An 18,641-nucleotide genomic window follows, 5' to 3' on the forward strand; every position below is an offset into this window, starting at 1 on the left:
AACAGAAGCTTGCTATCGATTATGTTTGCTTGGTGTCAAAAGCCACGAATGTCCCACGAAGCGTCTCAGTTGCGGCCAATTTGGTCGGGCAAAATCGAAGAAATTGCGTTTCCTGGTACCAGGCAAACAGAAATCTGCAGCAGGTGGCTGGTCAAAATGTTCATGATGCTTAATATTTCATTGCATACTTTTGGGCTGCAAGTAGCCGCGGCCTAAAGTGCGCAGTGTGACCGTATTATTCGAATTTTTCTCACCAAGCCCAAAAGTATGCAACAGTTTTTGCTGAAATTTAAATACGTTTGGCCCGCGCTTTATTTGAATTTCAAATGTGTACCGTTATAACGGCCTAAAAAGTAAAAGTAACAAAAAATGAACAACTCTGTTTATTTTATGTCATAACTTTATTAAAGAACACAATCTGTTTACAATTTTGACTTATATACACTGGCGAAATGGATCCGGCCTACAGCGAAAATGTAGTGGACTACCGCTCGCTGGGCAACATGCCGGGCTACGAGTGGAAACTCCTGCGGGTATGCAAAGTTGCGAAAATAGCTTTCCATGTGTCCAAGCACCATTCAATTGCAGTACAAGTGCCGCGAGTTGCGTCTGGAAGGCGTTTACCATCGGCACTGTCACCTGGTTTCGGTGGCCGTGGTGACCCAACTTATTATAGTCATCGAAATTTTGATGCTCATCCATGTGATTCTGCTGTTCAGCGTGGTTAAGGTGGGAAAAATACACCAAAAGCATCGCTTTAAATAACTGGGTTTCCTCCGATGCAGGACATTGATTTTCTCAATGTGCTTCCCTATTTCGCGGTCATGTTACTCACTCCATCCATTCTGATGCCCAGCAGGGAGCCCAACGCCGAGAAGTACGAAGCCATTGCCATTTTGGTCAGCTGTTTGATGGCCCTGCTTCTGACTGCGATGGGTTTGTAATTTCTGCGCCACTCGTATCCAAGGTTCACACTGAGATCTCATCCATTTCAGACTTGATACTGCCCATCTGTTACCACAGGCCCTTTTCCCTGGTGCCAAGTTACGATCACGTTGTGATTGTCCTGGTCTAATTGATGTTTCCAATAGCCTTTGTGGAAAACGGCAGGTCTTACTTTTTGGGCCTGGCCGTTTCTTTGTTTTACTTTGGCTACATGGTGTTGATAGACAAGATCAGCACGCTGGATAAAGTGTGGGAGCTGACGGCCTATGGGGCGTATCTGTTCTTCCTAAACATGCTGTGCATGTTCCTTTCCAGATTCCAGGAGTACAACATGAGGAGCGGAATTCTGAGTCGTTACCAGGTGGTGTACCAGAACTTGGTGTTTCAAGTGAGTAGAGATAAGTTTCTACGTACTAGTTACCTTATATTATTTTTTTAGTTGGCTATGAAAGAGGAAAAGGCTCTACTGGACTCAATTATACCGGTAACGCTGGCGAGATCCTTGCAAGACGCCATCGCCAGTCACATCGAGGAGGATCCGTCTAATTTAATTCCCTTTACGAAAACACGGTGAGTTATACAGATTAAAAGATAGCTGAATGAAAGCACTTAATTGCCCACAGACATCTCTTTATGGAGCCCCATCCGGAAGTATCTATTCTAGAAGCGGATATGGTAGACTTTACAAGTCTGACCACCACCATGGAAGTTTCGGAACTTGTGGCCATCTTGCACGAGTTGTTCGTTAGCTTCGATTTGGCTGCCAACCACAACAGGGCCACCCGCATCAAGTTCCTGGGCGATTCGTACACCTGCGTCACTGGGATTCCCAGCTACTTTCCAACCCACGCCAACGCCTGCGTGAACCAGGCTCTGGACATGATTGAGATAAGCCGAGAAGTCAGCAAGCGACGAAACAAGAAGATCGACCTTCGGATCGGCGTGCACTCGGGGGAGATACTCGCCGGGATCATTGGGCTGACCAAGTGGCAGTTCGACATTTGGTCGAAGGACGTCGACATCACCAATCGGTTGGAGTCAAGCGGGCTTCCTGGAATGGTGCACATCTCTAGCCGCACACTGGGCCTGCTGGACAATCACTACGTGTTTGAGAAGGGTACTGATACGGCCAAGCTAGATCCTCTCCTGCAGCGATCTAATCTAAGTACCTACCTGATAAGAAGTCGTCTTCCGAATTTCGAGGACGCCGATGACTTGGAGGACGACAATTTCCCGCTGAACGACTATCGTTTCAGCTTCAGTTTCAGTGAGGACTACGAGGACATCCAGGTGAAGGCGCAGCGCGACATGATCCTCGAGGTGGAACACATGCCGGTGAACCGAGTCCAGGCGTGCAAGATCAGACGGCCTATGCACCGAATAGCTAAGGAGGACATCAACGAGGAGTATCGATTCCATCTCGAATCGTACTACCTCTTCACCACTTTCCGCAGCTGGAAGATGGAGTGGTCCTTTAGCAAAATGCGGGACCTTTTAATGAAGTACAGCCTGGGGATGATGGTCTTCGCTGGAGCCACGATCATAGCTATGGACCTACTCGTTAAGTAAGTTTTAAGTGTTAGTTCGACTGCCCATCTGCTCCGTTCCTGCTGCTTTATTTGTTTTCAGGAGTGAAGCGATGGACTATACCATGTTATTAGGCCTGTTTCTGATCATCCTCTTGCCACTCCTGCTGGCGTCCTATAAAAAACTTTGGCTACGTGGTCGCCGACTCTCGCCCATAACGCAGCCCACCTTCTTCCTGAGTCGTTGGATCATCAAGGCCTCCGATCTGATCGAGAAGTCGGTGTTCGTTCGGATACCACTGGCCATTATGGTGCTGTTCCTGCTTTATGTAATGTCGTCGGAAACAGTGGTGAGTCGCTTTCGTACCTCTGCGTTCCATAAGTGACTTATTTGCTACCATAGTTCTCCTGCGATATAGCCAGGCTCGAGCTGGAAATTATAAATTCCGAGCTGCATAACTTGAGGCCCCAGATGTTATGCTTCATGCCTTGGGTTGGTATCTTGAATTAGGAGCGAACAGCTTTTTCAAATCCAGTTCGCATTATCCCACTAGGGAGTGACTTATGCAGTAATCATCGTGCTCAGCCTCATGTTGGTCATCATTGGCATTCCGCTGATCATAAAGCTGGGAGTGGGTCTGGCCATCCTCGGCTGCCACGTGATCACGGTCCACGCCTACTACGGATTCGCCTTTGAGCGGTCCCAAACCACCGATATAGGCGTGTCATCGAGCCTTGCCCACTCCTGGTACCTGCTTGCCTTCTTCATCCTGGTAGTGGTTCGCGAAGGCTACCTCAACTACATCCTGAAGGCGAGCTACTTGTTAGTTAGTTGTTTAGTTCGTTAGTTCATATACTTACCTACTTTACTCAGCATGAGCATGTGTTTCGAGAAGAAGCACGAGCTGACCAAGGTCAAAACCCGAACCATCAAGATCATCATGGCCAACATTCTGCCCACCCATGTGGCGGAGGTGTTCAAGGTGCGTCGGCGCAGCGATCAACTGTACTACGAGAACTTCTCCCAGGTCGCCGTGATGTTCGCCACCATCGAGAACTACGAGGCGGATAAGTTGGGACTGCGGGCTCTCCACGAGATGATCTGCTACTTCGACGAACTCTTGGTTAACTACCAAGCCTGGTACAAAATCGAGAAGATCAAGGTGATGGGCTGGACATACTTAGCGGCCTGCGGCCTGGACGTCGATCACTACACGGACTTCTCGGTCAGCGTTCCCGTCTCCACCAAACGGGAGTCCGATAAACTTCAGAAATCCGGTTTGCCTATTTGCAATATTATTTCATTCACGGTTAAGGTCTCATAATTGCATTCCTAGGATCTGTTCGCTTCGCCCCAAAGGATGATGATGAGATAATGATCAAGGATCTGCACCCCACACAGGCAACTACGAACGAGGACGATAATACAGTCCTGGTCATGACTGAATTCGCTTTGAACTTACTCCGCATCATGCGAGATATCCGTTCCAAGGGAATTTTCTTTGAGAAGGATTCCAAATTAACTGGCAGCTTGAAGATTGGTGAGTTCAATCTATATTTTGTCTGCGACTCTAACGTGCCTCCCGATCTCAGGCATCGCACATGGACCTGCGATGGCCGGCGTTGTGGGACTCTCCAAGCCGCACTACGACATCTGGGGACACACTGTCAACATGGCCTCCAGGATGACTTCCACGGGAGTGATGGATGGCATTCACGTGACCGAAAGCACTGCGAACGTTCTGCGCGACTTTAACATTCGATGCACTTATCGAGGGATGACCTTTGTGAAGGGAGTGGGCCAAGTGCCCACCTACCTTGTCGACCTGGACGAGAATCTACACTTCCAACAGCATAGCCCAGATAACGATTCGCACAAGGGCAGCAAAGTCTCCGTGCACTGGTTGGATGAAAAAAGAACTGAAAGATAGAAATATTGTGGTGTACTTAGGTCTCAATGCAAAGTTATACATATAAGATTGGAGTTAAGTAGTAGCTGCTTATTTTGGCTTGAGAATTAAGTCATAGTATAAATATAGTAAACTCAAATAGTTCTCGCCAAACATTTTTTTAGTCGAAATGGATAACGATAACCCATATTACCAGGAAGACGTGGTTGCCTACCGTTCGCTGAGCACCGTAAAGGATTTGGAATGGCGGCACTTGAAGGTAGACCAGGATTCTGTCTTGTGTGGCTTACCCACATAGATTGTTACCAATTTCAGAACAAGTGTCAGAATCTTCGCCTGGAATTGGCCTGCTCTCGCCTTCGGGAGCTGGCCCTGATGTCGAATGTGGTTCAAATTATTTGGCATGTGGAACTCTTGATGGTAGCTCACGTGATTCTGCTGCTAGTCCTAGTCAAGGTAGCCCCATCTGATATAGTATCCTGCGTAAGACTACACCGATTCCCTTAGGATGTCATACTGGCGACCATGGTACCGTACTTTGCGATTATGCTTTTCAGTCCCTTCATTATGCTTTTGAGCATGCAGAAGAACGTTGGGATGATTACGAATATGCTCATCTCATGGCTGATGGCACTTTTTCTAACCTCTATGGGTAAGGTGGTTGGTACATCCTAGTCCTACCACTTCTAACTACGTCTACACTTGCAGACCTCTTTTCTGACCTCTTGGGGACCATCTATAGTGGTGCAGCGTATCCCACTGTGCCTTGCTACGACCACGTAGTCCTGGTCAGTGTCTACATGACTCTACCCATCGCATTCTACCACGGAAGCTCAGTATACGTCCTGGGAATGGTGGTATCCATAGTTTATATCGGCTACGCTTTCTATATGCAGTATCTCAATGATCAAATTTCCTTTTACCTACTCTCCTCCTATGCCATATACCTCCTTACCCTCAACCTGATCTTTTCATTTTTCACTATAATCAGAGACTACGGCCTTAGACGAGCAATACTTAGCCGCTACCAGTTGGTATACCAAAATATTGTCTATCAGGTTCGCCATCCAGCTTTATTATTTTCAAGCGATTCGTATACAAGAACTCATCTTTTCCACAGCTGGTAATGAAGAAGGAGAATGGCTTGTTGGAGTCGATTTTACCACGCAAAATGATTCGCACATTGCAGGAGGAAATCTGCAGCCGAATTGAGGATCAGGATAGGAACTTCACTCCTCCTAAGGCGGGTTTACGGTGCGTATGCGCGATGTTCTAAAATGCATTTATTGCTAGTTTCAATTGTAGGAAACTGTTCTTGGAACCCTATCCCGATGTTTCCATTTTGGTAGCAGACATGGTGAACTACACGCATCTGACCACCACTCTGGAGGCACCGCAACTGGTGGAGATTCTGCACGACCTGTTTGTGAACTTTGACCTGGCTGCCAATCGCAACCGAGCGATGCGGATCAAGTTCCTGGGAGATTCCTATAACTGCGTGGCGGGCATCCCGAACTACTTTCCCGCACACGCCTCCTGCTGCGTTGACCAGGCGCTGGAGATGATCCATATCACGCAGGGCGTGAGTAGCCGGCGCGAGCTGGACATCAACCTTCGAATTGGTGTGCACTCGGGTGAGGTCTTTGCAGGAATCATTGGGCACACCAAATGGCAGTTTGACATCTGGTCCAAGGACGTGGACATCACCAATCGGCTGGAGACGTCCGGGCTGCCGGGACTGGTGCACGTCTCCCAACGGACCCTGAGCATGCTGGACGAGCACTATATATTCAGAGAGGGCACCGAGGCAGCCAAGAATGATCCCATCCTGCAGCAAGCGGGAATCCGCACCTTTCTGGTCAGCAATCGACTTCCTGACGCAGTGGAGCCCGGCGAACTGGACGACGAATTGAGCAGCGCCTCCATCAACTCATGCCGCCTGAGCTACGGAGGATACTACGAGGAGATCCAGATCAAGGCGCAGCGCGAGATAATGAAGGAGGTGGATCAAATGGCGGTAGGGCACTGCTTCATAGAATGGAGACGGAGCAGCTCGATGAAGAAAAAGGACTTCAATGAGGAGTACCTGTTCAGCAACCAGATCCACATCGTGCTGGGTGTGTTCCGCAGCTGGAAGAGGGAGTGGGAATTCCATAACCTGCCTGACCTCATGATGAAGTACACCATGCTCTTAGTTCTCTGTGCTGGAATGGCTATAATGAGCATTAACCTAATCGAAGAGTAAGCCTCTGCTAGTTAGGCTGCCAAGTACCGCACATTATCCCTTGATCCACAGAGCTACATACCCAGATCTTCTGGTCTTGCTCGGAATTCTTCTCGTACTGCTGATCCTGTGCATTCTGGCTGGATACAAGAAGCTTCGACTGCAGTGGAAGAGACTAACGCCCATGTCGCAGCCCTCTTGTTTCCTGAGTCGCTGGTTTCTCAGGATTTCGGAAAGAATCGAGGACTCTCTGTTCGTAAGGGTTCCATTGACCATTTTGGTACTGCTCCTGCTCTACGTTATGTCCTCTCAAGCAGTGGTGAGTATTTATAATTTGTGATCAGGAACAATGTTCTGCATTTCCTTTGCAGTTTTCCTGTGATGTAGCGAAACTGGAACTGAGTATTATCGAAGCCCACCTCCATAATGAGAAGTCATATGCGGGATGCTTCGGTCCATGGGTTGGTTTCAATATAGAATATTTTAAAAACTGGAAAACATCTCGTACTTCTAGACTGTTACTTACTGTGTGGTCATCGTGATCAGTCTTCTGTTTGTCGTCCCGGGATGTCCGCTGGTGATAAAGATACTCGCCGGCCTGCTCATCCTTGGACTCCACTTGGGCACCGTCCATTTATACTACGGGTTCGCCTTTGAGAGATCGGAGACCACTGATCTAGGACTGAAGTCGGACTACGCCCACACCTGGTATCTGGTGGCTCTCTTCATTGTTCTGGTGTTGCGGGAACGTCACGTCAACTACCTCCGGAAGTTTAACTACTTGTGAGTATGCGGAGATCTTTGGGAATCCCAATTCCCCATTCCCTTTTCAGCATGCGCGTTTGCTACGAGGAAGCCCACCAGCAAACTGATGAAAAGCTGCGCTCCATCAAGATCATTATGGCTAACATCCTGCCCACCCACGTGGCGCAGGTGTACAAGGTGCGGCGACCCCACGACCAGCTCTACTACGAGAACTTCTCCAAGGTGGCCGTGATGTTCGCCTCCATCGAGAACTTCAATGCCGACACGGCGGGCCTGCGGATCCTGCACGAGATCATCTGCTGCTTCGACGACCTCCTGGTTGACTACCAGACCAGGTACAAAATCGAAAAGATCAAGGTGATGGGTTGGACCTATTTGGTGGCCTGTGGCCTCGAAACGGACCACTACACGGACTTCTCCATCGACATTCCTGTCAAGCAACCGGAAGCGGATTCGGAAATGCGACGCAGATCCAGCGGTGACTATTTCCCATGACTAGATTAGAGTACAATGGTAGAAGGTACACCTATTTAGTTCTCACTGTCCACTTTGGGAGTACCGAGGACGACGAAATGAGCGGCGATAACGTGAGCCAGCCCTACGCCCACGTGCAGGATGTCGCCGTCTTGGTGATGACCGAGTTCGCTCTGGACTTACTTCGCATCATGCACGACATTCGGTACAACTACATGTTCTCGGAGTACGACACATTCTTAACGGGGAGCTTGAAGATAGGTGGGCTGCATTAACTTCACCGTAATCCTAATCCATTCAATGATATCTCAGGCATCTCCCATGGATCCGTGATGGCCGGCGTTGTGGGACTCTCGAAACCACACTATGACATCTGGGGTCATACCGTCAATATGGCCTCCCGGATGTCCTCCACTGGATTGCTGGACAACATCCAAGTGACCCGGCACACGGCAAAGGTGTTGCGACAGTTCAACATCCGCTGCAACTACCGAGGGCACACGGAGGTGAAGGGAGTGGGCAAGGTGCCCACCTACCTGGTGGTCGTAGACCCGGATCTCACATTCCAAGATCACGACCAAGTGAGCATGAGTATAAAGGACTCAAAAAGCTGGGTCATTGACACTCTTTCACTGTCATTCACCCCGAGCTTCGTGCCCCCAAAGTCTTCCACTTCGGATGAAGAGGAGGCTGAAGGAGAGCTCGAGGAAAATGAATCTGAGGGCGATGAGCTGGAGGTGTCGATACATGAGCGCCAAAAGGGAGGCATCTTTCTGGCCGGGGACATTCATTAATTTATACTTATATTAATAGATATATATATTTATTTAAGCATATATAACACACATATATAGATGTATTCGTACAGTTCAAAGCAAATGTTTTTCTTGAGGTTAAATACGTTATGATTTGAGCACTCGCTGAAATCATTGCACAACTGGTGACCAAAGTATACGTATGTGGATAATTCAGAGTCATACATAGTCGTTAGGTTATGTACTTGCTACAGATAATACACGCATCTTGACGAATCTCCATCTCCATCACTAACAAAGCACCATCCGTGTGATCAGGTTCGGTTTCGTTTGGTTTTGTGCACAGTTTCGAGCTTAAGTAAGCATTGCAGTTGATTTGGGGCTTGGGAAGAGCCCTTACTCGTTGGCAGAACTGGAGTTCAGCAGAGCCGTGTCCTCGGGAATGGGCTTCCGCTTATAGGAGGGCTCAGTGGCTAGGTAGACAACCAGCGCTCCGAAGACCACGTACAGTACTCCAATCACGTTGGCCAGCACACCAGCCGGCGGCAGAGTGGAGTAAGCCGGAGTTTTGCTAAATAAGTCGTCATGGATTAGTCAAGTGATCTATCTAGAATGCATATACACCTACATGGCGAAGATGGCTTTCTCGGTGATTCCCATCAGGGCACTAGCAATAGCCAGAACGAAGCCAAAGAGTCCGAAGTAGATGTGTAGCGGCATCATGGCGATTCTGTAGTTCTCCCTCAACCCCGGCGCCAAAAAGGCGACAAATCCGGCCACATACTGCAGCGAGAAGATGATCACCGCGGAGAGCCCCAGCCAAGAGTGCAGGGAGTACATGTTGGGAATGGGCGGATTGGCCAAGTTGTGGGAATCGAAGACCGTCTTCAGGGCAATCACCGTCAGAATGAATGCGCCCATGTGGATGCCGGCGTGGGTGAGCTTCAGAGTCTTCTTGCGCGTGGTGCGGAAACCACGATAGATCAGAATGGCTGTGGGATCGAATTGAATTGAGTTGGATTAGCATTTCGAAGCTAGTCAATGGGAGTGGCGTGGCACCTCTTCCGCTGCATTTACTCACAGTTGCCATACAGGTAAATGAAGCCAATGGTCATGAACAGAGGATGCCAGTTGAACTCCACGCCGGGATTGGAGGTGCCGGCCAGGCCACCGAAGTGCTGACCAATCCAGGTGGCCACCAGGACGATCATGGTCAGGCCGCACAGCTGGGTAAGCACATAGAGCACCTTGAAGTTGATCAGCGCCGGATCCATGTTGGCCTTGCCGCTGCCTGAAAAATCCAATATAAGTTCGGGATGAGCTAAAAATAAATGCCATTTTACGCACAGCACGCATTTTTGGCGATCTAATCGCATAACTCATTCAAGGGTAGAGATATCGGAGCATCGAAATGGGAAGGGGATCTCAAGCACTCGTGTATATTTTCCATACTTTTGGTTTATAGCCCCTGCTGCGTAAACATGATTCAATTACATGTTCCACCTGCCTGCAGATTAAAATAACCCCCAAGCACTTGCTGATAACATGCGACCAGAAGTTTAGGGAGCCAGTAGGCTCCCCAAAAACCCACAATACCAGTAGTACATCTGATCCGCTTCGATGGCAGCTCGTTGGGTAAACAAACAGTTCCTTTGCCGCCAGCCATCCGATACTGCGATAAACAAGATCTCATCATATCGGCTGGGCCCTGAGTTAATGGGAACGGCCTGTTCCCAGGCACTGGGACACACCCACGACCCCTTTCGCCGGCCACTCATCAGGCGTAATTTGGCTAATTCATGCGTAAACATTCGCGCTTGTTTACCCAACATTAATTTGCACCGTCGGAGCGTTCTGCCCACTTTATCTGTCGCCTTATCAGTATGTTCTCCAGATAGTCCGACCATCTGATATTAAATCGCTTTAAATAGCATCGCACAAGTTCCTCGTGCTAGATGTTGCAGCATGATACATTAAATAAATTAAAGTTCTATTCATTTTGCGGAACGTGCGGGTAGTGAAAGTGTTCTTAGTTTGGTATGGTATAGATGGATCTTGACTAAGATACATGATAATGGACCCGATTTTTTTAAAGGCTAGTTTGAATGGGCAATGCCTCCAACTTCTGGCCGTAAACTTGGAGGTGCAGATGCACTCGATAAGGGCCGCTATCAACCACCCTAATTGGGGTTTGGTATGCAAATGGTGTTTTAATTTCGACTCGGGCGAATAATAAGCAAATGAGCCAGACTGCCAAGTGTTAGCTTGTAAATTGGCTGATAAGTGCGCCGGAGACACTTGTAGCTGGCAATCGCAATTATAAATGCTCGTAACTGGCAGCAGCCACGCGTCCCCTGTTACTCAATGGGCTCCAGTTGGAGTGCTCCATTTCGACTCGGCTCGGATCCCAGAGCTGAAATTAATTGGCACATTAGCTGTGACTATGACTGTTAATTATTAGGGTTAAGTGGGCGTGCCGAAGACGCTGGCCAGCAAAGCGTTGCAGCAGATCGTGCGCAAAATTTGAAATAAACAATCCACATAGGCGCACCAAAAGACCGAAAGTAAAACCCGGGCAGATGACTTTGAATTTGGAAAACCGTACAAGTCCGAAGACAGCGGAGCAAAATAAATAAAGTCTGGAAAACCAAAGTGAAATTCAGCTGGTTACTGGTTACTGGTTACTAGTGGCTGCTTGCTGATCGCGGATCGTGATGGCGATGGTGATGGTGAAAACCAGGCGGGGAAGGGGGACGGCTGAAGTCTGTCTTTCGGTGCGTTTTGCTTTAACTTTTACTAAAACTAAACACTCGGCTTGTTGGTTTTACTTGGCACTAATCAAACTTGCAGCCAAAATCCAATGCCATGCACAGTCTACCTGTTGGTGGTGAAGTTGCCGCCGCCGTTGGAGTGGCCAACTCAATGCCAGCGATGGTTGTTGCAGGTTGCACTTGTTCTGCTGTCGCAGGTGTTGCAGTTGTTGTTGGTGTCGCTGCCACTGGCTTTTCCCCATTAGTCACCGCGATCACTGTGGTCGCCGTGGAGATGGTGGTCGGAACGGCGGCCTGTGGCTGCTCCGGAATCGCTGGCTCCACCTGGACAACTCCGCTCTCCGGCTTGGTCGCCTGCTCCACGTCCGTGTCCTTCGACATGGTCTGTGCACTTTAAATCAATAATTCACCAATGGTTCAACCACAAAAAGACATGCAACGTATAATGGACGGTGTTAATTGCCCTAAGACACAGCACAGAAACACTGGTAACGGCTAGTAACTAACTACTAGTAACTAATCCGCACGACACCGCGTTAATACAACCGAACACTTCGGCGTGCAATGCGCAACTGAATTTAAAGTTTTCCAGCCGCCGCCCGGCGGTGGTTAGGAAAAGCTTTTTCCGCTCGCAAATCTCTCGCATGCGACATCGCACACATATTGCTCTGTTCGGTGTGGATAATTGTTTGGTTCTCGATGCGGATTGGATTCCAGTGGGGTTGGGTTTGCTTTTGGCTTTGCCTTTGGGTGCCAGCGAATGCTGGTTAGTATGCCGGACCAGGTCGATCGCTTCTGGTTGGGAAGGGGGTGCATTGATGCCTCTTTGCATTTCGCATTCCTCGGATCTATTCAAACCATTGTCACTGCGCGGCATTTCAATTGCGACTTTGACTTTGATGTTCTGTGCATAGTAATGGGATGGTGCAGTAGAACTGCTTCAATTGGGACTACTTTTTGCCAGAAGGAGTGGAATCCAAAACGTAAAAGGGCTTACTACAAGTTTTTTGGTAAGTTTTGTTAGTAAAAACTATTTCCATATTGTTAGAAGTTCTTAGTTTCGAAAGTACATATACAGTGAAGTGAAACCTTTAAGGACAACAAGTAGCTTTCCCTCTTAAAGCGCTTAAGTTCATTCTGTGCAATTATGACTGTATGTATGTGCACTTCAACTCACCCAGTGAGAACAACATGTCGTATACTTGATTGATGCTTCACCCTGCTCAGATAATGCCTGTTTCAATAGCGCCTGCACTTATCTTTAGCAGCAATTAGTGACTTTAAAGCGATGACGCTGGGTTTTTCGCGATTTCTTCTTATTTTCGTGTCTACTGCCACGCACTTTACTCTACTTGTTGAACAAACTGCTTGAAATGCAGGAAGCTGGGCCTTCCATATGGAGGAAAAGCCGTGGAAATTCTGCACAGGCTGCGTGGGCGTGAAAGCCCTAAAGCCCCCCACTTTGCCCTTCCATTGAGCATTTCCACGAGCTTTCCGTTGGAAGCTCAAAACAGTAAACGCCGAAACACACATGCAAACAAACTTTCGGGCACACACAACTGTAGGAAAACCACTTGTTGGATATTGTATTAATGGAAAGCCACAACCAAATTATAACTGTTTGTTAACTACATTTTAAGACGTGGCTGAAATACAAAGAGATAAACTTACAGATTTGATATGAATCAGTAGTCCAATAATGTGTTTTGTTTGGAATATTTCCAAAATGTCTTCAACGGAGAGGCAAGAACAATAACAGAAACGGCACAAACACAAAGAGATAATTTGGCAGCAGAAAAGAGCGGAATGCTGTGCGAATTTACTACGTCAGCATTATTATTAACTAGTTAAACTTAAAGCGGCACATTCATTGATACTAAATTTAGTACATCTCGTCAAGGACAAGGTCAAACTTTCACTATCAAAGGGTTTTAAACTGTAACTCGATCTGTTAACCGCTTTGTTTTTCTGTTTACTCATTTGGAAAAAAGCGGGACAACCAGGGATGCGGAAATCATACTGTAGCTGCACGTGCTGAAAAAATAGTGAGCGTTAAATATGAGTTCAAATGATGATAGAAACTACCGACTATGTTAGTTTTAATTTAAAAAATTTACAACCTTTATATTCATATTCAACTAGAGCTTGGAAAACATTTACTTCGAAGCCCTGGATTTCCATACGCCGGCAGTGTGACCCCATTGAAGACGATTGAAATACCCTAACGCCTTCTTCTCGGCAGCACTGGCAGCTTCAACAAAAAGCTTCAATTTAAAACAATATTTAAGTAGTCCCACAATAAATGCTAACAACATGCTCTCCAACCTGGTGGTCACCAAGCAGAAAGTGGTCCTCATAATAGGTGAGTACACACTGACTACCCCATCGCCTGCCAACTAATGCGACCTCCAATCTCCCTCCTCATCCACAGATGAGCTAAATCGGGAGCGCATTGCCCCCAAGTTCATCGGCAGCCTGCTGCACGAGCAGGGACAGGGGGCGGATACCATCAAGGCCCTCCCCACCGGCGTCAGCCTGAAGCACGTGGCCACCTTCGAGGCACTGATCGACAAGTACGCCAACAACAACACTGGGAGTACTACGGATCCCAACTTCACTGGCTTTAACGTCATCCTGCCCACATTGGCCGACCTGCTGTGCTACCAGACGCCCGCTTTCATATTTGGCTTCCTCAACCGCCTACGACGCTCGGAAAATGTGCGTCGGGTGTTCCTTTGGGCCTCCCCGCAGCACCTGCAGGATCCGCATGCCGACTACATCCTGGCTGGCTGCGAGTACCTGGCCGAGCTGGTCCTCCGACTGGAATCGGACAAACTACTCTCGCTGATATCACGCAAGCCGGGCGGAGGGGTGTCCAACAGGCGCTACTCCTGCGAAGTCAGCAAAACCCAGTTCAAGGTGACGCCGCTGGACGGAGGACTTCCTGCAGGTGCCTCCCCCAAGCAGCCCTCGCCCGAGGCGGAGCAGACCCCAGAGCCGGCCAGCAGCACCTTTAAAATCGAGCTTGACGAGGATGAAGTGCTGGCCCGCAATGCACTCACCCTGCCATACGAACGGTGAGTGGTAACCATTATCTTGGTCTTTGCGTTGCATCTCCTTATTTATATGTTCGTATGTTCGAATTGCAGCACATCCGAGCCGCCTGAGGGAAACATAATATACACGCCCGATGCCGACGACGATTTCGACGAGGAGGATCCGGACGAGGATCTGTGCATCTAGGCTGCCCGCCAGCAGCGAACGGCAGTACAAATAGCCTTGGCTTTAAGTCTCCTTAAGTCTAACCTACTAAAACCATACAATACCTGGAATTCCGGCCCCAAAGTTCCGCCTATGGGTGTGTTCAACCTCGCCAGAGGAGCAGAATGAATCTTTGAACGACCACTTAGTACACGTAGAATTGCTCATTTATTTTGGATAACTTGATATGTGAATCAAAAAATCGAAGAAACTTGTGAATACATACAACTGATTCAATTGCTATCTGGTGGTGCCCTAGCTTATGACTTAGTTAAGGAATTGCGTCTAGCTAACCTTATGTACAGTTAAATCTGGATTACCTCCACGATATTTGGCTGCAATGCGATCTTTTGGTGTCCAGTGCGTGGCGTATTTACAAGGCGTTCAACCTATCTAACTTAACTATTATTATGAAAATCAAATACAAGTGGAGCGGCGGAGTTCCGCTCCGGTCAAGATGGCGCTTAAAAGTTCACATTATCACAACAATCTATACGAAAACATCGAGATGAAAAAGGAGCTATCAAAAAATCGTTAATTGCGGTTCGACATCTAAATCTCGGCGAGTATTTACACTAGAGAATTAATAACAAATTAATGCATGGCAATGGCTCATTTGAGCAGGGCATCCACATCGCTCTTGGGGTCGGGTGCCAGCGAGCTCCAGGGCACATCGCTGCACAGCGGCAGGGAAACCTCGCTGTCCGCCTCCACCACGCAGCTCTCGCGCAGTTGAAAGAATTGGCCCACCAATCCGTCAATCCAGCTGTGCAGCTCCTGTCCCAGCATTCTCCCCTTGGCCAGGGACTCCTCGCGCAGTGTGAACTGCTCGTCGTCGGTTTGAAGGTGCTGCTGCCACTCCACGGGCATCTCAAAATCTTCAGGCAGAGCTACAGTCAAGCCGGTATTTAGCGCCTCAGCTTCTGAGGACTTTGCCAGCGGATAGCCCTTGTAGTAGGCCAGTGGGGCTATTAGGAATTTCAACTGCGCATAAATCGAGTTGCGGCCTATTAACTTGGCTGTCCAGATGCCCGGTGTGATCGGATGTTTGAGCAGGGTTTTCGAGTGGTTTATCACGTCGCTGGTGGAGTCCTCCACATGCAATTCATTAAAATCTTGCAATCGGCCCAGCGGATCTATCCACAGCAAGGTAAGGTTGTAGGAATGCGACGCGGCGCCCGAATCGGCGTTGGCTTGAAGTGTGTAGCTCAAGAGCAGGTCGCTTTGGGGACCCAAGAGCTTTCCAAAGTTGCGGGCAATCTGCTCCTTTTGATCGAAATCCGTTGAGACCTCAAAGTTGCGTAATCGCTTGCTGAAGCGAGCATTCCTCGCCAGCTTTCCTTGCTGCGTCGGTCGCACTCTCGTCTCCAAGTGCAGCGGCTTTCCAGTAGATCCTCTGGCTCTGTAGCGCACCAGGAACCCCTTGTACTGGTCCCGGTGGAGGTAGTGAGTGAGTTCTATCAACTCCAGTGGATCCAATTTGGCTTGACGAGCAGACAGACGCATTACGCTGTCTCCAATGCTTCTGGCCAAGTCGTCTCCCGCTCCATGGACATCCTCGTGGTGATACAAGGACTGCCAGTAGCCGTGCAAATTGGCGTATTCGCTGGTGTATGGCCCGTAGAGCCACTCCTCTAGCTGGAGTAGCACCGCCTGGTTGATGACGGGCTCAAACTTGCGGGCGAAGAACAGTGATTTCTGCTCCGTGGCCTGCAGCCTGGGCCAATCTTCCGGCTTAAAGTCGTTTGGACTGCATCCGCACCAATCCACCACATGCTTGTACTGGCATTTGCATCCCTGCTTCCGCTTCCAGTTGGTGACGTGCAGGTTGTTGTCCACATAGCTAGTGCAATGCTTGGTGTTCCTGAGGACCGTGTGGAAAAACGACTCCGCCGGCAGGAGCGTGTGTCGGAAGAGCTTCAGAAGAGCCTGCAACAGCTCATCGTCTTCCCTGGGATGGGTCACATAGGCCACAAAAGGTCGTGATAGCGCCACCCAGTCACTGCCTCCGTCCACCTGAATGCCAGCTGGCAACTTCCGATCTCCTATTCTCCACATGTGCGTGTCGCACTCGACGAAGGTCTTGTCCAAGCCCTGCTTCTGGATGAACTTCTGTGTCTCCCGGCCGTGACCCTTAACGAAGTTCCTGCCCGGATTGGCGCTCAGGAAATCCACCAACTTGTCGAGGGTCTTCACTGGAAAATCACTTTCGCTAAGGTTGATCACAAAGTCCCAGTGCCAGTTGGACTGCAGTAGGTCCTCCATGCACTGGAGCAGCATGGTCAGGAGAGAGGCTCCACCCCATATGGTGGAGAATCGCTTCCGAGCCAAACGTATGTTGGGGAACTTTGACTCCAGCTCCAGCAGCTTCCGGTACAGGTAATCTTGGCGCTAATAAAGAAACAGACGGTTAATTGAAGTAAACCAAATTCTACGAGTACGATACGCATATCTTTTAATAAAACGCGCAAGGCACACCAGCAATTTGTAAGTGGGCTGGGCAATTAGAGCACAATGTAAATTAAATGCAGTGCTGATTGTGCACTTGACAAGCCAGTTCAAATAACCAGTAACTGTGTATGCAGTTCAAGGCGTGTCTGAAATAGCTTGCCAGCTTTTAGCTGCATGCCGTCGCCGTACCATAAACATATCAATCAGTGGCCAACTATTTTGGCCGCCAGTGTGTTAAATTGTGCAAATTAGCGCAATTAAACGCGCGCGCTTTTATTGCCGAGTTCCGGCCATTGACCCACCTCGTCCACATGGATGTAGTAGACGTGCTCCGGCGCATAGAGCGCCTTCAGAAGCCGGTGCACCTGACGCAGCGCTCTTCCGTTGAGCGTCAGCAGAAATGCGATCCGCACGCGCTTCGTTTCCTCCGGCGGAGTGGTGGCCGCCAGTTGAGCGGTGAACTCTGCAAGAGATGCAATAGGTTTCAAATATACAATTTAAGGATTATGTTACCAAACTGGCATAAGCATAAATGAATAGAATCATAATACAAAGAATAGAGTCCCTACTCCGCACTCACTGGCTATTCCGGTCTCGTATATGTTCATGGCATAGAATCCGCCACAGATTTCCTTGGCGTTGCCCAGGCACTTGGTGTTGCAACTGGAGTCCGGCAGCTTGGCCGCTCTTGGAGGCGTATCGTAACCGCAGAAGCACTCGCGTCCGTACTGCACCCCTGCGTACGGATAACCGCTTTGCAGACATAGCTCCACGCATTTGGCCGGAGAATTGGAGGTCTTGGAGCTGCTGTAATAGCCGGCCAGCAGGCGGCGATCCTTCTCATCCTTGAAGCATCCCAGAGAAACGTTGGCCGTGTGATTACCAGCTGGACAGCTGCTCCGGAGCTGCGGCGCATAGAAGCGTCCAGCTTGGATTGCGCAGGCGATGTGCGCGATATGTTCTCGACAGTCTTTCGTTTTGGCGCGCTGCAGGGCGGAGATGGCCTCTCTGGCGAGAATGTCGCACTCTGGCTGGAAGCCCAGTTGCTGGGCAGTAAGCTTGGTCCTGCTGGGCGGTTGGACCCGTGCCTGAGAATGCGGGGGCGGAGGACTGGCAGGCGCTTCAGCCGCATCAAATCCGGATCCGGAGCCGCCGCCCACGATGTCCAGGGACTTGTAAGCTAGGAACAACTGGATGGCCACGATGAGCAGCAGGATGAGGAAGAATGCGCGATAGCGCTTCAGCCAGCGGGCGGACACAGACTGCTCCATGGCTAGTGGGATCTCCAGGGGCTTTTGCTCCAACCGCCGCTGCCAAAGACGAGATGCTGCTCCTCTGGATTCTGGACGTGCGTGTGGGCTGTGATCCGTGATACGCTGTGGTGACGAGGCGGGGACATGTTCTGCTCTCTAGTGCTGGCGGGCGAAGCATTGGGACTTGTTCGTCTGGCCAATTAATAACATTTTTCCGCGGAAAAGTCGCCCCCGCTCGAGCAGTGTGACCGTACTACGGCGGGAGGCTAAATACTGCACCCACATTGCAGCTATGGGCGCATTCAG

The 18,641-nt window shown here is 49.3% G+C and overlaps 5 protein-coding genes across 6 annotated transcripts; 3 read left to right on the forward strand and 2 right to left on the reverse strand.

Moving 5' to 3' along the window:
• The first annotated feature begins 132 nt into the window (after positions 1 to 132).
• On the forward strand, positions 133 to 4,430 carry LOC6736469 (adenylyl cyclase X E). Its single transcript, XM_016170672.3, is given in 12 exon segments — positions 133 to 533; positions 589 to 729; positions 786 to 936; positions 996 to 1,333; positions 1,385 to 1,515; positions 1,569 to 2,510; positions 2,575 to 2,821; positions 2,875 to 2,964; positions 3,026 to 3,294; positions 3,346 to 3,749; positions 3,809 to 4,012; positions 4,065 to 4,430. Coding segments are annotated over 12 exon segments (3,336 nt in total). The 5' UTR covers positions 133 to 452; the 3' UTR covers positions 4,403 to 4,430.
• A 19-nt stretch (positions 4,431 to 4,449) lies between these two features.
• Positions 4,450 to 8,718, forward strand: LOC6736470 (adenylyl cyclase X E). The gene is made up of 12 exons (XM_002083305.4): positions 4,450 to 4,640; positions 4,697 to 4,837; positions 4,889 to 5,033; positions 5,090 to 5,439; positions 5,502 to 5,635; positions 5,687 to 6,622; positions 6,678 to 6,924; positions 6,977 to 7,066; positions 7,120 to 7,388; positions 7,439 to 7,848; positions 7,905 to 8,105; positions 8,157 to 8,718. The coding sequence occupies exons 1-12, from the start codon at positions 4,551 to 4,553 to the stop codon at positions 8,636 to 8,638; spliced, it is 3,495 nt and encodes a 1,164-aa protein (XP_002083341.2). The 5' UTR covers positions 4,450 to 4,550; the 3' UTR covers positions 8,639 to 8,718.
• On the reverse strand, positions 8,646 to 13,361 carry LOC6736462 (plasma membrane ascorbate-dependent reductase CYBRD1). 2 transcript variants are annotated; one of them, XM_016170396.3, is made up of 5 exons: positions 13,042 to 13,361; positions 11,478 to 11,761; positions 9,681 to 9,890; positions 9,228 to 9,591; positions 8,646 to 9,170 (listed from the first exon to the last, which is right to left on the reverse strand). In XM_016170396.3, the coding sequence occupies exons 2-5, from the start codon at positions 11,749 to 11,751 to the stop codon at positions 8,996 to 8,998; spliced, it is 1,023 nt and encodes a 340-aa protein (XP_016030012.1). In that variant the 5' UTR covers positions 11,752 to 11,761; positions 13,042 to 13,361; the 3' UTR covers positions 8,646 to 8,995. The 2 variants fall into 2 exon arrangements, with proteins under 2 accessions (XP_016030012.1, XP_016030011.1); XM_016170395.3 differs by lacking the exons at positions 11,478 to 11,761; positions 13,042 to 13,361 and adding an exon at positions 12,548 to 12,756.
• Positions 13,362 to 13,557: 196 nt separating this feature from the next.
• Positions 13,558 to 14,874, forward strand: LOC6736463 (elongator complex protein 5). Its single transcript, XM_002083298.4, has 3 exons — positions 13,558 to 13,732; positions 13,802 to 14,447; positions 14,520 to 14,874. The coding sequence occupies exons 1-3, from the start codon at positions 13,684 to 13,686 to the stop codon at positions 14,611 to 14,613; spliced, it is 789 nt and encodes a 262-aa protein (XP_002083334.1). The 5' UTR covers positions 13,558 to 13,683; the 3' UTR covers positions 14,614 to 14,874.
• LOC6736464 (xylosyltransferase oxt) lies at positions 14,781 to 18,614 on the reverse strand. The gene is made up of 3 exons (XM_002083299.4): positions 17,663 to 18,614; positions 17,385 to 17,545; positions 14,781 to 17,022 (listed from the first exon to the last, which is right to left on the reverse strand). Exons 1-3 carry the CDS (start codon positions 18,351 to 18,353, stop codon positions 15,244 to 15,246), a joined length of 2,631 nt encoding a protein of 876 aa, XP_002083335.1. The 5' UTR covers positions 18,354 to 18,614; the 3' UTR covers positions 14,781 to 15,243.
• Positions 18,615 to 18,641: the final 27 nt, after the last annotated feature.

The sequence above is a fragment of the Drosophila simulans genome, chromosome 3L (assembly GCF_016746395.2).
Source record: "Drosophila simulans strain w501 chromosome 3L, Prin_Dsim_3.1, whole genome shotgun sequence".
Lineage (NCBI taxonomy): Eukaryota > Metazoa > Arthropoda > Insecta > Diptera > Drosophilidae > Drosophila > Drosophila simulans.